Source organism: Lepus europaeus, chromosome 16, assembly GCF_033115175.1.
Source record: "Lepus europaeus isolate LE1 chromosome 16, mLepTim1.pri, whole genome shotgun sequence".
Classification (NCBI taxonomy): Eukaryota; Metazoa; Chordata; class Mammalia; order Lagomorpha; family Leporidae; genus Lepus; species Lepus europaeus.
Window position 1 is genome coordinate 5841121 of NC_084842.1, and position 23155 is coordinate 5864275.

The window sequence follows — 23155 nt, forward strand, 5'->3', positions numbered from 1 at the left end:
TTTGTACATATTTTAGCTGTTGCCATATCTTGTGTGTGACAAAACAAAAAACAAAACAAAACAAAAAAACAAAACAAAACAAAAAAAACCTTAAAACAAAAAGGAAGGCAGCCTATTTAGATAAGGGACATTTTTGCTTGTTTATGCCCGGGCTGTCACTTAGAAGGGAATGACCCTGATAACAGTGGTATCTCTGCAAGGAGGCCTGAGGCCCGGGAAGACTGGACTTTCCATTTTATACCACTCTGTGTGATTTGACTATTACTCTATGCCTCTTATTACTTAAAAACATCGTTTATCTAAATTTCTCTGTCACTTTCTACATAGAGATCCTTTTTTAATTTCCGAAGGACTGAGTTTTAATTAAAAGTAATTATTGGTTTTTTTTTTTATTTTTTATTTTATTTATTTGACAGGTAGAATTACAGACCGTGAGAGGGAGAGACAGAGAGAAAGGTCTTCCTTCCGTTGGTTCACTCCCTAAATGGCCGCTATGGCCAGAGCTACGCTGATCCGAAGCCAGGAGCCAGGTGCTTCTCCTGGTCTCCCATGCGGGTGCAGGGGCCAAGCACTTGGGCCATCCTCCACTGCCTTCCCGGGCCACAGCAGAGAGCTGGACTGGAAGAGGAGCAACTGGGACTAGAACCCGGCACCCATATGGGATTCCAGTGCCGCAGGCGGAGGATTAGCCAAGTGAGCCACGGCACCCAAAAGTAATTGTTTTTTATATACAAGGACCCTTTGTTTTGCGTGTCTGTGGTAGGTTGCAGGATATTTTCTGAATATGGGCTTAAAAGTAAACTTGCTGCCTTGGGATTATGGCTTTCTCCCTGCACCCTGCCCTTTGGACCAGGGACACGGACCCAGCCCTGATTTCAGAGATAACCCAAGCTTTCTGGGCCTGGGGGAGAGGCAGCGGTGGGCACGCCCAGGCTGCCGTCACATGCTGCAGGGGGTGACGTGGGGACCTCATTATTTGTGAACCGCCTCCGTGGGGTGCAGGAACGGAGAAGCCAAACCCATCTTCAACGCTCAGACCCACCGCTGCGTTCTAGCTCGGGATGTCTCCATGAGAGCTGTTTCCCGACGTGGACCTCAGTCGGCTCAGTAGGTCCCGCCCCTGTCACGTGTCCCTCCGCAGACCCAGATGACTCCTCTGTAGCAAGGGCTTTTTCAAATTCCAGTGCTGACACAGGACGCTCACCGGCCCGAGGTTCAGCCTGCATCTCCCACCCTCCCGCAGCCAGGCCCTGCGGCTCTGGGAGTTTGCTTGGGAAAATAAGCAGCAAGATTCTGCGAGGCTTCCGTTGGGCGCCTCCTGCTGGTGTTAGACATTTCCAGAACCAGTCCCACTGGGCTCCCTGGGCGCTGGACCTGGGCAGCAGGTGGGGAGGATCCCGGGGTGGGCTGTAGCTTCAGAACACAACACCTGGGCATCAGTCCTTTCCGAGAGGAGCAGCCATGAGCCCAGGAACCAGCCGACAGCCGCCTCCAAGGAGCCTGGGGTGCTTCTGCACGGGCCGGCGAGGCTGGCGAGCCTCCCGCTGTCCACGCCGCCTGCCGGTGAGGTCATCTGAGCCTGTGTCTTCACTTCCACACCTTCTCCTTTCAAGTGCCCACAACGGGTGTTTACAAAAGCCAAACACCCTTCATTGCCAAGGCAACCGTGTACCACGTGCCGGTCAGAGGGGAAAAATACAAATAATCCTCTCAGCATCTAACCGACAAATATGCAAACCATCCCAGGCCGGGTCCCTGAGAACGGGGCAGCCTGGGGGCTGTTCAAGAGGACCTTTTAGCTTCTGGGACCGTCGCGCCCCAACCCCACTGGAAGATTTTTGTGAAACCCGGAAAGCGGTCCCTGAAATTAGAAATCGAAATTAGAAAGTTAAACTCTCCTCAAAAGGAACTGAGTGGTGAGCTCTCTGCTCCCTGTGTTCCGAAAGATGGGCCATGGAAGACAAACGAGGGGATTTAAATTACAGTGGGAATCTGGGTGGATGAGAAGGAGTAGGAGCTTTGGGGAAATGCAGAGGCTGTCCCCATAGCAGTGTGCAAGACCTAGGATCCAAGAATCTAACTTCTGAGTGTCAGTGTGTGCATCTGTAAAGTGGGTACACTGTCCACCCCAAGCCGTTCTTGGAGCCATACATGAGGGTGTCGCTAACTGCACTGTGTCAGGTGTGCCATGGGTGCTGTGGATGGGTTAGGTTTCTACCCTCCTCTGTCCCCCCTCCCAGGAGGGCAGTGACCTGCCCTGTGAGCGAGCCCCTGCTGAAGGTGAAAGAGGAAGTTGTGCTCGTGTGGGCAAAACCATCATTTCCTTAAAGTCTGGCCCTCAGCTCTTGCAAAGTAGGTCACTGGAAAAACGTCAGGATGTGGGTTCTGAGTCTGAGCGGCAGCGGGCAGCCGGGCCTCCGGAGGCCGGGCAGGTGCTCAGCCCCCAAGGGTCCTGCCTTGATGGAGCACACGTTCCCCCCTGGTCCACCGAAGATACCTACTGGGCTCCCAGGAAGGTGGACGCCGTGGGTTGGGGCTGGCCTTGTGGCATGTGCTGCAGTTGCTTGCAAGTGGCCGAGTGAAATACCTGAATCACGTTTGCATTGCCCCCTTTTCTAATGATTCAGCTGAGGAAGAATACCTGCTTTCCAAAGTCTCCCGGTCTTTTACTGCGGCAACATACATGTAACATACAAATCACGTGGGAGCCGTCTCAGGTGCACAGCTGTGACCTCATGCCCGCATGCATCCTTGTGTGGTTGGCACCACCAGTCCGCCGCCAGGACTGCTCCATTTCTCCGGCTCGGGCTCTGCGCCCCTCAAACACTGACTCCCATTTCCCACCCCGCCAGCCCCCGGCAGCCACCATCCTGCTTTCTGTCTGCAAATTTGACTACCTGGAGTAGTTCATGTACGTGGAGTTATGTTGTATTTGTCACTGTATGACACATTTATTATTATTTTTTAAAAGATTCATTTACTTATTTGGAAGGCACAGTTACACGCAGAGAGAGGGAGAAATGGAGACATCATCTATTTGCTGGTTCACTCCCCAAATGACCGCAACAGCCAGGCAGGCTGAAACCAGGAGCCAGGAGCTTCTTCAGGGTCTCCCATGCGGGTGCAGGGGCCCAAGCACTTGGGCCATCTTTCAGTTTTCCCAGGCCATTAGCAGGGAGGTAAATTGGAAGTGGAGCAGCCAGGACTTGAACTGGCGCCCATATGGAATGGTGCCACAGTGCTGGCCCCATGTTTATTATTTTTTTTTAAATCAATTTTGCGAGGTCAGTGCTGTGGCACAGTAGGTTAATTCTCTGCCTGCAGTGCTGGCATCCCATATGGGTACCAGTTCTAGTACAGGCTGCTCCACTTCCAATCCAGCTCTCTGCTGTGGCCTGGGAAAGCAGTGGAAGATGGTCCAAGCCCTTGGGCCCCTGCACCTGCATGGGAGACCTGGAAGAGGCTCCTGGCTCCTGGCTTCAGATCAGCCCAGCTCCAGCTGTTGTGGCCATTTGGGGAGTGACCAGCAGATAAAAGACCTCTCTCTGTCCCTTTCTCTGTCTGTAACTCTACCTCTCAAATAAATAAAACCTTAAAAAAATCAGTTTGCTTGAGAGGCAGAGAGAGAGAGAGAGAGAGAGCACACGCTCCTATCCACTGTTGGCTCCCCAAATAGCCCAGGATGGCCAAGACTGGGCCAGGCTGAAGTGGGATCACAGGAACTCAATCCAGGCCTCCCACATGGGTGGCAGAGACCCTGATACTAAAGCCATCAGCATTGTCTCCTAGAGGAAGAAGCTGAGTTAGAAACCAGAGATGGGTGTGGCGCCCAGGCACTGCAGTGTGGGATGTGGGTGTCTTGCCTGCTAGGCTAACTGCCATCCCCTTTTAGAAATGTTTTAGTTTTTTTTAACCCCTTTTTGAATGTTCCATCTCTCCCTGGCAGAGAACATTCTTTCCTACAGACTCCTGATTTTCTAGGAGGGTTTTTTTTTTTTTTCATTTTTTAAAAAGATTTATTTATTTATTTGAAAGTAAGAGTTACACAGAGAGAGGGAGAGGGGGAGAGAGAGAGAGAGAGAGAGAGAGAGAGGGAGAGGTCCTCCATCTACTGGTTCACTCCCCAGTTGGCTGCAACGGCTGGAGCTGTGCCGATCTGAAGCCAGGAGCCAGGAGCTTCTTCCAGGTCTCCCACATGGGTGCAGGGGCCCAAGCATTTGGGTCATCTTCTACTGCTTTCCCAGGCCATAGCAGAGAGCTGGATTGGAAGTAGAGCAGCTGAGACCCAAATCGGCACCCATATGGGATGCCGGGGCTGCAGGTGGCAGCTTTACCTGCTATGCCACAGAGCCAGCCCTCCCCTCCCCTTTCATTTTTAACTGTGTCTTTTTCAGTTATTCTTTAAAGAAGAGAGAGCAAGAGAGAAAGTATCTTCCATCTGCTGATTACTACCCAAATGCCTTCAATGACTGGGGCTGGGCAGGGGCTGGAGCTGGGAGCTGGGAGCTGGGAACATAATCTGTATCCCCCATGGGGTAGCAGGAGCCCAGTGACTGGAGTCATCTCAGCTCCTCCTGGGGTCTGCATTGCTGGGCGGCCGCAGTCAGAGCTGGAGTATCAAACCTGGGTACTATGCAGTGGGAGGCAGGCACCTAACTGAAGGGCTCAGACCTGCCCCTCTCTGAGATCCACCTGTAAGCTCCATTGCCACTTTCTTAGCTGTTTGTGTATAATCTTTGCATCCTTACTCTGTTGAGGAAAAGTACATGGATCAGAAGTGATTTGATGGAACGTTTGTCTCTTTATTTTTAGAAATAGCTCTTTGTTGAATCAGGGTTTTAGGTGATCATACACTAAGTAGTACATCAGGTGTCATCATTGCCTTCTCAGAAATGAGAACTCACGGCCGGCGTCGTGGCTCAACAGGCTAATCCTCTGCCTAGCGGCGCTGGCACACTGGGTTCTAGTCCCGGTCGGATTCTATCCCGGTTGCCCCTCTTCCAGTCCAGCTCTCTGCTGTGGCCTGGGAAGGCAGTGGAGGATGGCCCAAGTGCTTGGGCCCTGCACCCGCATGGGAGACCAGGAGAAGCACCTGGCTCCTGCCTTCGGATCAGCGCGGATGCAGCGCGCCGGCCGTGGCGGCCATTGGAGGGTGAACCAACAGCACAAGGAAGACCTTTCTCTCTGTCTCTCTCTCACTGTCCACTCTGCCTGTCAAAAAAAAAAAAAAAAAAAAAAAAGAAACGAGAACTCAGGGGCCGCCGCTGTGGCATAGCTGGTAAAGCCGGCACCTGCAATGCTGGCATCCCGTATGGGCGCTGGTTCACGTCTTGGCCGCTCCACTTCCGATCCAGCTCCCTGCTAATGTGCCTGGGGAAAAAGCAGCAGCAGATGGTTCAAGTGTGTGGGCCCCTGCCACCCATGTGGGAGACCTCGATGAAGTTCCAGGCTCCTGCTGGCCTGGCTGTTGTGGCCACTTGACCAGTGAACCAGCAGATGGAAGATCTCTCTCTGTCTCTGTCTCTCTAACTCTGATTTTTGGATAGATACATAAATAAATACATCTTAATAAATAAATAACAGCACAGGTTCTGCCCTCAGCCGGTAAGAGAAAGGCCAAGTCTGAGTGTGTTTGTGTATATGAGGTTGGAAGAGCAGAGAGGAGGGCCGTCACTGGGAGGTGGGGCGTTGTTTCGGGCGCTTCTGTCCCAAGGTGACCCCTCACCTGTCTCCCTTTAGGTGGTACCGCTTGAGATCCAAGCCTGGCAAGCAGGACAAGGAGCGAGGGGAGATCGAGGTGGACATCCAGTTCATGAGGAACAGCATGACGGCCAGCATGTTCGACCTGTCCGTGAAGGACAAGTCTCGGAACCCATTCGGGAAGCTCAAGGACAAGATCAAAGGCAAGAGCAAGGACAGCGCCTCTGACACTGCCTCGGCCATCATCCCCAGCACGATGGTCTCCGCGGACAGCGACGACGAGGCTCCTTCCAAAGACAAGAAGAAGAAGTCCAAGATCAAGACCTTGTTTTCCAAGTCGAACCTGCAGAAGACGCCGCTCTCCCAGTCCATGTCTGTCCTGCCGACCTCGAAGCCGGACAAGGTGCTGCTGCGCCCCGGGGATTTCCAGTCCCGCTGGGGCGATGACGATGAGGACGAGCCCTCCTCTGCCACTGATGGTGAGTCCCCGCCTCCTCCGCCCCGGCCTCTCTGCCCTCGTCCATTGTGCTTTGAGAGGGAGACCAATCTGGAGATCTTTATTCAGCTCCCTGGTCCCTAAAATGATGATGGTGATGGGTAATCTCAGCAAAGAGGCCGACTCGATTTCTTTCTTAAAATTTTTATTTATTGGGGCCAGCATTTTTAAGCCATCTGCAACACTGGCATCCCATATAGGTGCCGGTTTGAGACCCAGCTGCTCTACTTCCAATCTGGCTCCCTGCTAATGCTCATGGGAAGGCAGCAGAAGATGGCTCAAGTATTTGGGCCCCTGCACCCGCTTGGGAGACCCAGAAGAAGCTCCTGGCTGCTGGCTTTGGCCTGGCCCAGCCCTAGCCGTTGTGGCCATTTGGGGAGTGAACCAGCAGATGGAAGATCTCTCTGTCTCTCCCTCTCTCTGTAACTCTGCCTGTCAATAAATAAATAAATCTTAAATTATTTATTTCAAAGGCAGAGAGAGAGAGGGAGCTCTCATTCACAGGTTCACTCCCCCTCCCCAAGTGCTCACAATGGCTGGCGCTGGACCAGGCTAAAGCCAGGAGCTGGAAACTCAGTCTAGGTCTCTCCCATGGACAGCAGAGACCCAAGTACTTACACCCTCACCTGCTGCCTCTGTGTTGGCAGGAAGCTGGAGTCAGGAGTGTAGCCAGGACTTGAATCCAGGCCTTCTCAGGTGGGATGCAGGTACCCCAAATGGCATCTCTACCCCTGTGCAAACACCTGTCCCTAACTCGGTTTCTGAGCCCTTTGGTTTCTGAATGTGTATAAACTCTCTTCCCAAAATGTCCTGCACTGTAATTCATGCACGTTAGTCCCAGCTTTCAGAGCTGACCAAATGAGTACATCCTGAGTTGTCTGTTGTTTTAAGGGTAAAACCCTAGAGCGCTATGGTAGATCTGATATTCCATTCATTCATCGGGTAGTATTTAACCCCATGGGATACATCCCTAATGGCGCCTAGGGACTCTCATGCCCTTAACTCTGAATTACTTGTGCATTTTGACCTGTTTGCTAGGTGTCAGTACCGCCACCCCCTGCACGTCTTAGGAAAACAAAAATATGTATCGAGGGGCAGCCGTGTGGCCTGGAGGTTTAGGCTGCCGGTTGCATTGCCTGCATCCCCTGTCATGGTTTGATGCCTGCTCTGGCTCCTGATTCCAGCTTGCTGCTCATGCAGACCTGGGAAGCAGTGGTGATGGCTCCCGTGGTTGGGTCCCTGCCACCCACATTGGAGACCTGAATTGAGTTCCTAGCTCCCAGCTTTGGCCAAACCCTGTTCCTGCTGGTTCGATCCCCAAATAGCTGCAACAGCTAGAAGTGGAGCAGGCCAAAGCCAGAAGCCAGAAACTCCATCCAGGTCTCCCACGTGGGAGGCAGGAGCCCAAACACCTGGGCCGCCAGCTGCCTGGGCCGCCAGCTGCCGCCTTCCCCAGGTGCATCAGCAGAGAGCTGGATCGGAAGCAGAGCAGCCGGGACTCAAACCGGGACCCCAAACAGGACGGCAGCCCCTGGCTTACCTCCCCCACCATGTTCCCCCTTGCGCTTCTTCCCACAGTCTCATCTCACAAGAGAACAGCCAGTGCAGATCCGAAACAGCCGAGCCAGATCAACTTCAGCCTCCCCTTCCTCGGCGGCCTTCGGTCTAAAAATGACGTCTTGTCTCGCTCGAACGTCTGTATCAACGGGAGCCACGTGTACCTGGAGCAGCCGGAAGCCAGGAGCGAGGCCAAGGACAGCAGCGCCTCGTCCTCGCCGTCCCCCCAGGGCTTCCGGAAGAAGCGTTTGTTCTCATCCACTGAAAACCTGGCCTCCAGGCCGTGGAAGGAGCCTGGCGATGGAGGCGGGGCGGCCGCCGACCGGTGGTTCTCTGAGTCCCCCGCCCCGGACTCTGGGAAGGCCATGACCCTGCCGTCCTACCGACCGCAAGTCACTGGGAATGCCCAGGAAGACAGGGCTCTGGCCAGCATGGAGGCTGCAAGAGAAACCCAGGAGAGCAAGAAACAGGAGAGCAAGAAGGCCTCTTTGCTGTCTCTGGTGACGGGGAAGAAGGACGCAGTGAAGGGCGGTGAGGGCGAAAGCAAGGAGAAGGAGGGCAAGCCGGGGCCTACGGGGGGTGCTACGGCTACTGCCTCTGCTCAGGGCCACGCCCTGAACCTCTTTGAAGATGTGCAGATCACAGAAGCCGAAGCCGACCCAGAGTCCCAGGCTGGACCAAAGCCGCCCATTCCCACGCCGAGGGCGCCCCAGACCAAGGCCGTCAAGCCCCGGTGAGTGTGGATCCCCTTCCCGCTGGGCCCTTCCGCCCTTGTGGCCTGGCACTCAGCAGGCCCTGCCTTCTGCCCTTGGAGCAAACCTGGCATTGTCCCCGGGGTTACTCCACCGCCTGCCTGCCTGCCTGCCCTGCCCGAATTGCGTTGACATTCCCCTAGCCCAGAGCCCCTGCCTGGCAGGCATGGCGTGTCCATCTTCTGTGTCCGACGATCTAGCCCAGTGGAATGCGTGATTTGCAGTGGACTCGGAGCGGTCCAGATCGGGAGTAGTAGCTGTGTGCTGCGGCATGTGCCGGAGCCTTGCCGATTAAATTCTCAACGGACGTTTCCCTGGGAGGGAGGCACGTCCTTGCATACTGTTGATTTGAAAGCAGACACAGAGGGAGAGGCAGGCAGGCAGAGCTCTCCTATCTGCTGGTTCACTCTCGCATGCCTGCAACAGCTGGAGCTGGGAGCCAGAGACTCTTATCTGGGTCTCCCACATGAGGGGCAGTGACCCAAGCCGTCAGGTCACTGCCTGCCTGGGGCAGGCGTCCCTGAGGGAGGCGTCCCAGGGTGTACATCAGCAGGAAGCTCGAGCGAGCAGTGCACCCAGGCACGCCACTGTAGGACGCAGGTGTCCCAGGTGGCATCTCAGCTGCTGTGCCAAGTGCCCGCCCACCCTTGCTGCATGCCTGCTGGGTGCTGGTACCTGCGGCGGGTTCTCTGTGTGTTTCCTCCTCCGCCCGTGGTTGCATGAGCCTGCGTGCCCTCGAGGCTTCTGCTTCTGCTTTTCTGAGGTCTTGGGGGCGAGAGACTTGTTTTTTGGAGCTTCTGCCTCCTTGGACCTGACACATACAAACGTGTGCACGCACGCACGGTTCCTCTTCTGTGTCTGCCTGCTGCTTCTTGGTACCCTACTCACGGTGTTGAAGGCCAGGGCTTGTGTGTGTCGTCACCTGGAGAAACCGCAGGCCGCTGCCCTCCTGGGTCTTTCCTTGCTCCGTGGGGCAGGCCCGCTCGGTCACAGAAGTGCCCTTCTGTGTGTCACGTGTCGGTGCCTCTTCCCTAGCCATCTTTAAGAGAGAGCTCCCAAATGCAGAAAACCCTTTTAGCTTTTACTTTTTTTTTGTCTCTCGCTCTGCATCTGCAACTGACCGGCAGATTTTATTTTGTCATTTTTGCAGAGTGGACGTGTCTCCAGAGGCGCCACCCAAAGCCAGGCCTCCTTCTCCCCCCAGCTCGCCCCTGGCCTCTCCCCAGGCCCCTCCCGAAGCAGAGCCCTCCTCCATCTCTTCCTCCTCCTCCTTGTGGTCTCCCATAGCCGCTCCCATTTCCACATCCACCCCGATCCAGAGCTGGCCTTCTCCCGGCGAGGGCGAGCCTCCTGGGCCCCTTAGAACAGCCTCGGCAAAGGAGAGTTCGACGCCCGCTCCGGACACCCTGGCTGCCGCCGGGAGGGCCCCACGCCAGGCGCGGCAGCAGGGGGAACTTGTGCGGTTCCCGTCCGAGGAGGCCGAGGAGGCCAACGAGGCCCTGTGTGCGCGAGTCCCTGCCCAGGAGCCTCCCGCGGGGTGGGACCTGGGCTTGGGGAGTCGGTCTGCACTGCGTGCAGGGAACCGGCTCCGCGATGGCGGAGGAGCGGGAGCGCCGGGGTCCGCGTTGGGGTCCGCGTTGGCCCCCGCGAGGGAGATGGAGAAACGTGGCACAGATGCGGCCCCCGCCGTCCCCGCCGGCCGCGGGAGGACAGAGAAGCGTGTGTCATTCTCCGAGCAGCTGTGTACGGAGGAGGAGGAGGAGGAGGAGGAGGAGGAGGAGGAGGAGGAGGAGGAGGAGGAGGCGGCGGCGGCGGGAGGGGATGTGCATCCTGCCGGGGACCTGGCTGATGGCGGGGCACAGCCCTCCAGGGTCCCCGGCCTGGAGCGCGAGGCTGCGGGGTCTGCTGGGCCGGGGCCCCTCGCCCTCTCCTCCCGTCGCGCACCGAGCGCCCTGGAGAGGGACGGCCACGGGTTCCCAGCCGACTCCCCGAGCGACCTGGCACCTGTCCTGGCCGAGCTGAACCTGAGCCTGCCTTCCATTCCTGAAGTCGCATCGGACGACGAGAGGGTAGATCAGGTGGACGAGCAGGTGGCTGTGGACGCGGGAGCTTCTTCCCAGGGCACCGTCCCCAGGACGGATGCGCCCCAGGCCCCCGTCCCGGCGGCCTCCGGAATGCAGGAGCCCGCCCTCGGCCCGAGCTCGGGCGTGGATCTAAAGGCGCGTGGTGAGGAGGAGCAGAGGCCTCCCCGCCCGGGCCCGGCCTCCCCTGCGCCTGGCCCCTGCTTTGCTGAGCCCTTGTCCACTGCACGCTGCGTCCCCAGCCCTCCGCCCCCTGACACACACCGCGCCAGTACGGCAGAAGCTCCAAAAAGGGCGGCGGCAGAGGGCTCCGTGGGTAAAGTGGATTGCGGCAAGAGGAAGCCGCCCCTCCAGGCCTGGGTGTCGCCCTCGGAGACACAGCCACTCCCAGCTCAGCCAGGCGCGGCCCGCGGGGCAGCCAAGCACAGGTGAGAGTGCCCGCGGAGAGACCACCCCTTCTCCTCCCGCCAGGACCCCTGTTTGGAAGTGCTGACCGCTGTGGTGGGGACCCCGCAGGGCTTGCTCTGCATGGCCAGGTTCCGAGCTATGGAACTGCTGCTGTCCGAGAGGCGGCTGGAGAGTCCCACAGCGCTGAGGGCTTCCGGCCAGCTGCACCACGAGCGGCTGGCCTGTTTGCGCTGGGTGCCTTTACAGCGCCTGCCCAGGAGGCCGCGCAGGGAGTCCCCCACGCCGTGGAGGCCTGAGCTGTAGCTGCCTCCACACCTAGGCCACCCGAGACTCTCAGGAGAATGCGCCCTGCTGGCTTGCACACTGGCTGCCTGGGCCCGCCCGCCTCCCCCCCCTGCAGGAACCGAGACAACGGGAACCGAGACAGCCAGAGCGCGCCTTTCGACCTTCCCCGGCGGCCGCCTTTGGGACAGGTGGTTTCTGGCTGTAGCCCTACAAAGGTGTAAGCGTCCCTTTTCCCTTCTCTTTAGGCTGCATCCTGTGAAGCCAATGAACGCGACGGCCCCCAAGAGTGCCGCCATCATCAGTGAGAACTTGATCAACGAAGCCATGATGAAGGTGTGTCTTCCAGGAAGCCGGCCGATGGCTTCAGTTCGAGATCCGCGGAGCACCCTTGTCTGGAATGATCACCATTAGACAGGGACCTTCCCAGAGTTTGCAGAAAACGCAGACGTGCATTTAAAGCATTTCTTTTTTGCACCAAAATAACTTTATCTTTTAATTCCCTTTCCCACAAACTTGAAAACAGATTTCAAACAATTTTGTTGCCTTTATTTCAAAGGCAGAGAAACAGAGATACAGAGAACTCTTCTATCCACTGATTCACTCCCCAAATGCCCACAGCACTCAGTGTTGGGCCGGGCCAAAAGGTGGGATCCAGGAGCTCAATCCAGGTCTCCCACGTGGGTGGCAAGGACCCAAGGACGTATAGCCATGGCTGCTGCCTCCCAGAAACTCAAACCCCGGCACCTCGATTTGGAATGTGGGTGCCCGAGCAGCCCCTAACTGTTCTGTCAGATGCCTGGACCCCGTTTTCCACAGACTTTTCGAAGTGCCCTGTACACACCTCCTCGGGCTGTAGGTTTGCCAGCAGTTACATAATCGCACATCTGGGGTCTTTGGAAGCCCTGAAACCCCACCCCCACCCCGAGTCATCACCTTTCTCCTGCAGTTGTTCCTTTCTTGTCGAGTCTCTGGTGCCTCCCAGGCAACATGACTGCCACGGGCGCTTCTGTTTAATGAGCAGGGAATACCACCCACAGGCTCACCCATGCAGGCCGTCAGATGTTTTCTTTCTCCGGTTTCCTTTCTTATCGCTCAGCGAGACTGTAGCATTTATTCTTCCTTTGTAATTACTGCATAGATGTGTGCTTTATGTACCTTCATTGAGATAACTTCCAGCCTAAAAGTTGCAGGAACAGTACAAAGTGCTCCTACAGACTCGTCAGCCAGATTCGCCAGCTGTTAACACTTGACTCCTTTTGCTTTATCATTCCTGCCGGCTCCCTTTTCTCTGTCTATACATAGAGAGGCATGTGTAATGTTTTCTTCTGAACCAAAGTTGGTGGGAACAAGGAATGACAGAAGTTTATTGGAGCTGGTGCTGTGGTACAGCAGGTTAAGCTGCTGCTTACCATGCCGGCATCCCGTATCAGAGGCCTGCTTCCAGTCCTGGCTGTTCTGCTTCTGATCCAGGCCCATGCAGCACCCTTAGGAAATCAGGAGAGGTGGCCCAAGTGCTTCTGTCCATGCCACCCACGTGGGAGACCTAGCTGGAGTTCCGGGCTCCTGGCGTTGCTCTATGCAGCCATCTGGGGAGTAAACCAGAAGATGGACCATCTCTCTCTCTGTCTCTGCCTCCCCCTTCCTGCCTTTCAAACAAAATCCTAAAAAAAAAAAAAAAAAAAAAAAAGATTGGTGCAAATTTTGAAATACCATTCATAGTTTTGCTTCTTTTTCTTTTTTTTTTTAAAGATTTATATAAAAAAAGATTTATGTATTTATTTGAAAAGCAGTTACAGAGAGAAAGAGAGAAGGAAAGAGGTCTTCCATCTACTGGTTCACTCCCCAAATGACTGTAGCAGCCAGGGCTGGGCCAAGCCAAAGCCAGGAGCCAGGAATTCCATCCAGGTCTCCCATGTGGGTGCAGGGGTTCAAGCACTTGTGCCATCTTCCACTGCTTTCCTAGGCACGTGAGCAGGGAGCTGGCTGGGAAATGGAGCAGGCAGGACTTGAACTAGTGCTCTGATTTGGGATGCTGGCATCATGGGTGGCAGCCTAACCTGCTGCACCACAATGCCAGCTCCTGAAAGCATTTTTATTTTTAAAGATTTATTTGAAAAATAGAAACAGAGAGAGGTAGGAACAGAGAAAGGTCTTCCAACCACTGGTTCATTCTCCAAATAGCCAAGATGGCTAGAACTGAGCCGTTCTGAAGCCAGGAGCCAGGAGCTTCTTCCCAAAATGATTTATTTGAAAGGCAGAGTGACAGAGAGGAAGAGAAACAAAGAGTGAGTGAGGCAGGGTTCTGCCGTCCACTGGCTCACTCCCCAAATGGCCACAGCAGGCAGAGCTGGGCCAGGAGCCTGGAACTCCATCCAGGTCTCCCACGTGGATTGGGGCAGGGGCCATCTTCTACTGCTCTCCCAGGTGCCTTAGCAGAGAGCTGGCTCAAAAGTGGAACGGCCAGGACTCGAACCAGTGTCTGTATGGGATGCTGGTGTTGCAAGTGTGACTTTACCCACTGTGCCACGAGCGCCCCTGAAAGTGTGTTGGAAGTGCCAGTGGGTGGTTATTCCTCGTGCTTCTTTGTGCCTCTGCCGCGGGTAGCTGGGCTGAAGGATCGTCAGAGATCCCGGTTTGGGGTAAAATAGGCCCAGTAGCTGCTGCAGAAGGGCCCGGTTGCCTTCTCTTCCCTGGCAGTGCAGGTGCTGGGTCTCGCTCAGGCTGAGTGCTGTACCTGCTACGTCTCGGCCCCGGACCTCCAAGTGCACTCCAAGTTGACCAGCCCAGCCTGGCATCTCCTTGGTTGTTGCAGGTAGAAGGGACAGCAGCCGTATTCCTAGAGATCAGTGCTATTCACCAGGATCAGGCAGAAGCATGGCACACAGGAAACCGTGTTCAAAGGAACGCAGCATGCGTTGTGGCCCCAGGGAGAAGCAAACACCTTGCTTTCGGGAAGTTCGCAGGCCCCCGGCTCCCGTTTCGTTTGCTGTTCAAAGCTGGTCTAATCAGGAACGCATCTCCTGGCCCCAGCCAAGAGAATAACTCTCCTCAAAGCAAAAGCAACCGCTGCTTGTTTTGCTGGAGATTTCTAAGCCAGGACCCCGCCTTGTAAGTAGGGGACGTTTCCTGCAGGCCTGCTGTTGGCCTGCCGTATAATAGGTGCTTTGTACTAAGGCATCAGATGGAACGCACCAAAATACCCACTCTGGAATGCTGTGGAAGAGACGGCCCAGCTACAGTTACGGATTGCCGGCCGGATCGGTGACTGCGGTACTGTTTTCCTTGGTTAGCATTCCAGGGCCTCCATTCTTTACCGATGATTGACAACTCGGAGTATGTTGTTTATCCAGGTGGCTTTGACACTTCCAGTTACAAGTAGTGACGCCAGCTAGACACCCCCCCTCCCCGCCCTGATCTGTTGTTAAACAGAAAAGCTGGACACACATTGGAATTGTTAGAGCTGTGTAAAAAAGAAAAAAAAGTCCTAGTGGAGCTTCCTGCATCCTGGGGGGCAGCAGCAGGTGATGGTGTAAGTGGAGGACCCGGATGGAGTTCCAGGCCCCTGGCTCTGGCCCAGTTCTGACTGTTGCAGCCATCTTGGGCATGAACCACTGGATAGAAGATCTTTTTCTCTCTCTCTCTGTCCCTGTGCTCTTTCATTCTGCCTTGCAAATCAATCAATCTTAAAAAAAAAACAAAACAAAACAGAGGCTTTGAGGTCCATAGGGGGCACTCTATGAATTATGCCTTTAACCAGTTAAGGGAGAAGCCGTCCCAGCAAAGTAGTCAAACATCTCACCTGTTTGTGGTCAGCCTGGGTTGAGTGAAAACCTGCCCTGTGCAAGGGCCACCATTGTAGCACAGTGGGTTAAACCAACACCTGCAATGCTGGTGTCCCCTTTGAGGGCCGGTTCAAGTCCCAGCTGCTCCACTTCCCATCCAGCTCCCTGCTAATGTACCTGGGAAGGCAGCAGATGATGGTCCAAGCACTTGGACCCTTGCCACCCACGTGGGAAACCCAGATGGATTTCCAGGCTCCTGGCTTTGACCTGGCCCAGCCTGGCCCTGGCTACTGCTGTCATTTTGGGGGAAACCAGCAAATGGAAGCTCTCCCTCTCCCTCTCCCTCTCTCTCTGGAACTCTTAAGAAAGGAACCTGCTGCATGGATGCAAACACCAGTGTGTGTTTCCAAGCCAGTTCCAAGGTCGTGGGGCTTTAGTTCCTGGCTCGGATGGGGGGATGGGACTCCTCCTCTGAATTCTGGCTTGCTGGACGTCTCTGTGTAGAGTGAGTGTTGATGTGGCCCTCGGCTTGGCCGCTCCTTGGAGCGGGTCCGCCCTCAGCCCGCCTGGTAGGCAGGTGGGACTGTTACCCCTCAGGGCAAGCATCACTGTTACCGCCCCAGAGTGCTGCAGGCAAACTTTTGTCTTGAGGTTGCCCCAGGGATCCTGTTTCTTTCAATTCATGAATCTCCTGGCGGGGAGACTCGGTGCGATGCGATGCACCTTGCTTGCTCGTAGTCTTTCCATAGCATGCATTCCTCCTCTGAACTTTTCAGTTTCCTTACAGGAAGCGACCGCAGGTGGGTGCTGTCATGTGACTGCCTCAGCCTGCTCGCCAGGTGCCTCGGCCGGTGGGTGGGGCACAAGTAGAAATCAAGTATGGTTTTTACATTAAAACCACTTTTTTTGGTATGTATGTATTTATTTAAGAGGCAGAGAGAGAGAGGGAGAGAACCAGACAGAGCTCCCGTCTTCTGGTTCATTCCCTAACTGCCCAGCACAACAGCTGGAGCTGGGCTAATCCAGGTCTGCCACGTGGGTGGCAGGGACCCAACACTTGAGCCGTCACCTGCTGCCTCCCAGGGTCTGCACTAGCAGGAATTGGAATCGGAAGCAGAGACAAGACTCGAACCCAGGCACTTTGAGACACAGGTTGCAGGTGTCCCACCCCACAGCTCAATCACTAGGTCCAAGGCCCACCCTGACTTTTACATTTTTAAAGAGTTCTAGGGGCCCATGCTGTGGCACAGTGGGTAAACTCGCTGCCTGCAGTGCTGGCATCCCATATGGGCGCTGGTTCGAGTCTCAGCTGCTCCTCTTCCGATCCAGCTCTCTGCTGTGTCCTGAGAAAGCAACAGAAGATAGGCCAAGTCCTTGGGCCCCTGCACCCGTGTGGGAGACCCAGAAGAAGCTCCTGGCTCCTGGCTCCTGGCTCCAGATCGGCCCAGCTCTGGCCGTTGCAGCCATTTGGGGAGTGAACCAGCAGAAGGAAGACCTCTCTCTCTCTCTCTCTTGTGCCTCTGCCTCTCTATAGCACTGCCTTTCAAATAAATATGTAATTTTTTTTTTTAAAAAAAGAGTTCTAAAACAGAAGGGAACAAAACCAAGAACACACTTGCAAGGCCCCCAGTCTGTAAAATACTTATTCTCAGAGAAGATCCGTCAACAACCGCTTTCGGAGAGATCTTAGAGATCCGATTTTCTGTGCCACTTTTGTAATGCTCTCCCTTTCTCTCCACCCCCTCTCCCCCTGGCCCCAAAGAAATACAGCCCCTCGGACCCCGCGTCCGCCTACGCGCAGCTGACCCACGATGAGCTGATCCAGCTGGTCCTCAAGCAGAAGGAGACCATAAGCAAGAAGGAGTTCCAGGTGCGCGAGCTGGAGGACTACATCGACAACCTGCTGGTCAGGGTCATGGAGGAGACGCCCAACATCCTCCGCATCCCCGCGCAGGCGCAGGCGGGCCGGAGGGCGGGCAAGCTGTGACCGGAGGCCCCGCCCCGCCGGCCTGAGGCCCCGCCCCCGTCCCCGCCCTGGCCGGCTCTGCCACCGGAAGCCGGGTTCCTTCTACTGTGCATTCCTGGGGTTTTCGTCTTAAATGCCACCGTGCCTTTAACTCGGCTGTAAATGCTTTATGCCCACCAGAGATACGGTCAGCAGATCTGATCTGAGCCAGAGAGGCGTTGCTTGTGGGGTTTTCTTTCTTTAATATGGAGATTTTTCTTTCTTTTTTTCCCCTAATCTGTACCCTCCAGCCATCGGAGTGAAATCAGAGGGCCGCGCAGTTGGTGCTGTGTTCCCCCGACGACCTTTCTTGACGTTGGGGATTTCGGCCGCAGATGCTGAAAACCCTGATCCCACATCAGCCTTCCGAGCCACTCAGACTCGGGCCTTATTTATTTATTTTTTTTAAACTGGAGCAGGAGAGCTGAGGGACCCCTCTGAGCGTGTCTGTTAGCACAAGCTGCCGCTGCCTTAAACCCCAGGTTCCCCTGCGCTCCCACTCTGGTGGGAGAGAGGTCCTGGACCCCTCTCTCTGCTGGAGCGGTAGAAAGCAGACCAGGGATCATCCCAGCAGCCGAGGGCGCGGCCCCAGTCCCCCTGCTCCCAATAGAGGGGTCCCTGCTGGCTAGACCGGCCCATTCCGTGCCTGGGGCAGGGTGAGGCAGTGCCCGGCACTTTCCACAGCAGCACTCTGGGTGGGTAGACTCCTGGGGGGCCGGGATTCCCTGGCCACTTTTGCCTGTGCACCTCCCCCAGCTCGCAGGGAAGCCCACACCACTTCCTGGAGAGCGGGGTGGGGTGGGGGGAGCAGCAATTTGAGGTTTAGTGCTGTGTGCATCCGTTGGCAAAAGCCAGTTGCAAACCAGATGTGCCTCGGCCTTAACCTGCTTTAAGGCACCGCGTTGAGAAGAGCAGGAAGATGCTGTGTGGATTCGCACTGCTGTATTTAAAAAGCCAGGGTGACACACCACTTTTTATAGGGTACTTGCTGCCTTAGCTCACAGCGCTGGTACAGATTCCTCAGGAAATTTCAGGAGAACGTGTGCCTGTCACCCATCGGCTCTCCCGGTGGGGCTAGGCGCTCCATCTGCTCTTGCTGTCTGTCTCGGGGGTGTGGAGGGATTCCACAGGGCCACGGGCACGGGTGGGGTGGGACTGATTGAATCAGAATCTCTCCCTTGCACTCTTGTCGGATTGCAGTCAGGAGGCAGGCTGGTGGGTAGCAGAAACCGCATTTCAGGATTTCAGAGCACTTTAATCTGCAGGATGAAACCGTAACTTGATTTGTCCAATTCACTTTTAAGGATCAGCAGCAATGTCGTTTTATTTAATTGAATTCTCTCCCGCAGTACTGGGGGCTGCTGTCAGCTTCTCGGATGCCTTGTGCTTTTATCGTGCTATGAAACTTATCTACATGTCCACTAAAAAAAACAAACCAAAACCCTGTATAGTCACTTGAACTCTGAAAATGTATGTTATCTATTTGTCCCATGTTATGTTTTTACTTGATGTTAAATGTATTTGTACTGTGATAACCCAAGTGTGCTGGAGGCGGGGTAGGGGCAGGTGCACTTAGACTGGCGTCTCTCCCCGCTGAAGGGCGGGCATGGGCACCTGTGTGGTCCTGGAGGGGTGGTTTGTCCGGAATCTTCTACCACCTGCCAGGGAGGTGACTTCCCCATGTCTGAAATGCCACTTGGGAACTCTGGAGAATGAAGGCCAACTGACTTGAAGGGCGTCTGGCGGCGGCCACTTGGCGGAACTAAAGCTGGCTCGCCAAGTACCTCACCTGGAGGTTGTCCGGCTGATGATAACAAGTCCTTGAGCGCTCAGGAGGGGCGGGGTCGCCCGGGAAAGGCTTTGAGGAGGAGAGAGCCAGTGTGCCCTCAGCTGGGCCGAGCACCTGCATGCCCCCCGCATGATGTGTTTGAGAGGTCCAGGGAATGAGGCTCTGTGAGGTGCAGCCTGGCCCGCGTGGGAGCCTGTGGGGGGAGGGGGACGAGAGACACCTGCGCTCCGTGTTGAAGGTGAGAGGCACCTGAACTGGATGACGCGGGATCTTCCCCTCCTGGGCTCCCTGGGTCCCTTCACCCTGTCAGCCCTTTTGTTTTCTTTTAAGAACTACTGATGGATGATCCCTTGGGGCTGGGGTGGGGCCCCGGCCTCCAGGTCTCTGTGTATCCCGCATGGAGCTAGGAAGTTGAGTCCCACCCCCCTCCTAGCTGAGGGCCCTACCCAGCGCTGGTATCCAAGGGTGGGGAGTTATTATTTCCTGCCTTGTTACTTTGGGGATTTTGGATCTCTGATTTTTACGTGTAAGAAGTCACCCAAAATTTCCTACAACACTAAATAAAAACAGTGCTAACTTTCAAAGACGCGCTTGTGTGTGGCTCAGGGTGGATGCAACGAACCTGTGTTGTCCTGGAAAACCTCTCCTGGGTGGGAGTGGATGGGGGAGGGGTGACCAACAGGGGTCCCACTTAGATTCTTTTTTTTTTTTTTTTTTTTTGACAGGCAGAGTTAGAGAGAGACAGAGAGAAAGGTCCTCCCTCCACCGGTCCACCCCCCAAATGGCTGCCACAGGCAGTGTGCTGCACCGATCTGAAGCCAGGAGCCAGGAGCTTCCTCCTGGTCTCCCATGCGGGTGCAGGGCCCAAGCACTTGGGCCATCCTCCACTGCCTTCCCAGGCCACAGCAGAGAGCTGGACTGGAAGAGGAGCAACCAGGACAGAACCGGCGCCCCGACGACCGGGACTAAAACGGGTGCTGGTGCCGCAGGTGGAGGATTAGCCTAGTGAGCTGCGGCGCCGGCCGTGGGGTCCCGCTTAGATTCTTGCTTTTAGGGGCCTCCCAGAGAGGATGGGACGTTCACCAGATAAACTTGCTTTGAAAGTTCCGCCCCCTGCGCTCCATGCTGTCAGCTGTTCCTCTGGCGTGGGTGCCTTTGGCAGAGCGTGTGAACCAAGCCCCGTCCTTGATCGAGATTTCCCAGGGAGTGGAGCCTTCCCCCGGGGAGCAAGGGTTGGATTCCGATGGGTTTCAGAAGGGGCCCCCCCGGGGATGGGGTTCCTGGGTCATCCATTTCTGAATAGAGGGTGCTTGGGACATCCACGGGGTGTCCAGGTGAAGCTCTGCCTGCCCCCTACACACCACCCTCCCTCCCCGCGGTGGGGCGCAGACCTCCTGGAACGGGCGAGATGCTTGCTTTCTCTTACGGGCAGAGGCAAGCGGTGCCCGGGAAGCTGCTGCTTGGGGCTGGGTGCCTCCCTTGTGCTACCCCATCTGCAATTCCATGTTGGGACCACCGTGTACAGTGACATGAAAACAGCTTCTCTTAAAACTCATGGCTGGGGCTGGTGCTGTGGCACAGCCGGTTAACGCCCTGGCCTGAAGCGCCAGCATCCCATATGGGTGCCGTTTCTAGTCCCGGCTGCTCCTCTTCCAATCCAGCTCTCTGCTATGGCCTGGGAAAGCAGTAGAAGATGGCCCAGGTCCTTGGGCCACTGCCCCGGCGTGGGAGACCTGGAAGAAGCTCCTGGCTCCTGGCTTCGGATTGGCGCAGCTCTGGTCATTGCGGCCAATAGGGGAGTGAACCAGCAAATGGAAGACCTCTCTCTCTCTCTCTCTTTCTCTTTCTCTCTCTCTCTATCTCTCTGTGTAACTCTGACTCTCAAGTAAATAAATGAATCTTTAAAAAACAAACAACTCAAGGCCTTCCAGGTTTGATTTTCTTTTCTTTTTTAGATTTATTTATTTGAAAGGTAGAATTAGAGATTCTAGAGAGAGGTCTTCCACTGGTTCAGTCCTCACACGTCTGCAACGTTGGGGCTGGGCCAGGCCAAGGCCAGGATCTTCCTCCGGGTCTTCCCACATGCGTGGCAGGGGCCCAAGCACTTGGCCATTTTCTGCTGTCTTCCCAGGTACATTTCCAGGAAATGCAAGGAAAGTGGAGCAGCTGGGACTCAAAACTGGTGCCCATATGGGATTTTGGCATCGCAAATAGCAGCTTAACCTGCTGTTCCCCAGGCTGTTTTTTTTTTTTTTTTTTTTTTTACCAACCCCTTTTAGGCTAGTGTTGTGCAGTGGATTAAGCTGCCACCTGCATCACCAGCATCACATGAACACCGGTTCAGCCAAGTCCTGGCTGCTCCACTTCTGATCCAGCTCCCTGCTAATGCACCTCGGAAAACAGCAGAAGATGGCCCAAGTGCTTGGGCCGCTGCCACCCATATGTGAGACCTGGATGGAGATCCAGACTCCTGGCTTCAGCCTGGCCCAGCTCTGGCCTTTGTGGTCATTTGGGGACCAATGGATAGAAGATCTCTCTCTTTCTCTCTCATTCTGCCTTTAAAATATGTACCTTTCTAAAATTATTTTAAAAACACCCACCCCTCTAGAAAGAGGGTCTCCAAGGAAGGAAAGCCGACGTAAACGACGCCTGTCCTCCAAGATTCGTCCCTCCTGCGCTGGGCGTTCTCTGTGGTTCCTGCTACTGCCACCAAACTTAGCAGTTCTTACGGACAGGCCGGTGCGTTCCCCAGACTCCAGCCCAGGGAGAGACCCAGCGCTTGCCGTCTTCGGAGTCTCCTTAGCCCACCTTCCGAGATAACAGAAAGCTTTGGAAAACCCACAGAGAAGAGGAGGGAAGTGAGCACAGTATATGTGACGGCATGAAGAGTGAACTTTCCAGAATCCAGAGCCATAGGAAAGTCCAGCCCCCAGCCATCCTGGCCTGGGGGCCAAGTGCTCTTAGCTGACTCCAGCCCCCTGCTCTCTGTTCCACAGGAGGAGTGATGCTGTTCTCCCGCTCCACTCCCCTGTCCACTCAACGCTGTTGGTAGTTGTTTCTAAGTAGCAACATTATAGGGCCCGGCGCTGTGGCATAGCAGGTAAAGGCACTGCCTGCAGTGCCAACGTCCCATATGGGCGCCGGTTCAAAACTCGGCTGCTCCATTTCTGATCCGGCTCTCTGCTACGGCCTGGGAAAGCAGTGGAAGATGGCCCAAGTCCTTGGGCCCCTGTACCTGCGTGGGAGACCCAGGAGAAGCTCCTGGCTCCTGGCTTCGGATCGGCACAGCTTCGGCCATTGCAGCCAATTGGGGAGTGAGCCATTGGATGGAAGACTGCCCTCCTCCCACTTCTCCTTCTCTCTCTGTGTAACTCTTTCATATACATAAATAAATATTTTTTTAAAAACACATTATATTGGTTGTTAGAAAAGGAAAAAAGGGGGCCGGCGCCGTGGCTCACTTGGTTAATTCTCCGCCTGTGGCACCGGCATCCCATATGGATGTTGGGTTCTAGTCCCCGTTGTTCCTCTTCCAGTCCAGCTCTCTGCTGTGGCCCGAGAGGGCAGTGGAGAATGGCCCAAGTGCTTGGGCCCTGCACCCGCGTGGGAGACCGGGAGGGGGCACCTGGCTCCTGGCTTCAGATCGGTGCAGCGCCAGCTGTGGCGGCCATTTGGGGAGTGAACCAACAGAGGGAAGACCTTTCTCTGTCTCTCTCACTGTCTAACTCTGTCTGTCAAATAAAAAAAAAAAAAAGAAAGAAAAGAAAAGAAAATCACCATTCCCTCACTAGCAAGAGGTGACCACTGTTACTAAGGAGTTTTCTTTATTGGAAAGAGTGACAGATCTCCATTTACTGATTCACTCTCCCAAATGGCCACCATATCCAGGGCCAGGTTGAAGCTAGGAGCCTGGAACTCCATCCTGGTCTCCCGCCTGGGTAGCAGGGACCCAAGCACTTGGGCCATCATCTGCTGCTTTCCCAGGTGCATTAGCAGGGAGTTGATCGGAAGTGGAGCAGCTGGGACTCGAACCTGTGCTCTGACATGGAATGCTGGTGTGGCATGCGGCGGCTGTGTTTTGCTGGCCCTGACTTGTGACTTGGAGTCCCAGGATTTTCCCACCCCTAAAACAGATACACTCTCAGGGGGGCGAGGCCCAGGGTCCACACTGTATTGAGCAGGTCTCCATGGCTTTCAGTCTACAACAAGGGCTGACAGGGACTCCGAGGGAGGACCTGCCCCAGCTGCAGAGCCAGCCAGCTCCCTTCTGGCTCAGGTTGTAATCAGCAGCTCCGCAGCA

The 23155-nt window shown here is 55.4% G+C and overlaps 1 protein-coding gene across 1 annotated transcript in view; it reads left to right on the plus strand.

Annotated features, from left to right (window-relative positions):
• The window catches only part of RAB11FIP1 (RAB11 family interacting protein 1), a 30507-nt gene extending 11080 nt beyond the window's left edge, over positions 1-19427 (plus strand). Inside the window, exons 2-5 of the mRNA XM_062212888.1 lie at positions 5740-6179; positions 7775-8486; positions 11525-11612; positions 16824-19427. Coding sequence (XP_062068872.1) covers positions 5740-6179; positions 7775-8486; positions 11525-11612; positions 16824-17048 — 1465 coding nt within the window. The 3' untranslated portion in view covers positions 17049-19427. The remainder of the gene's footprint in view (positions 1-5739; positions 6180-7774; positions 8487-11524; positions 11613-16823) is intronic.
• Positions 19428-23155: the final 3728 nt, after the last annotated feature.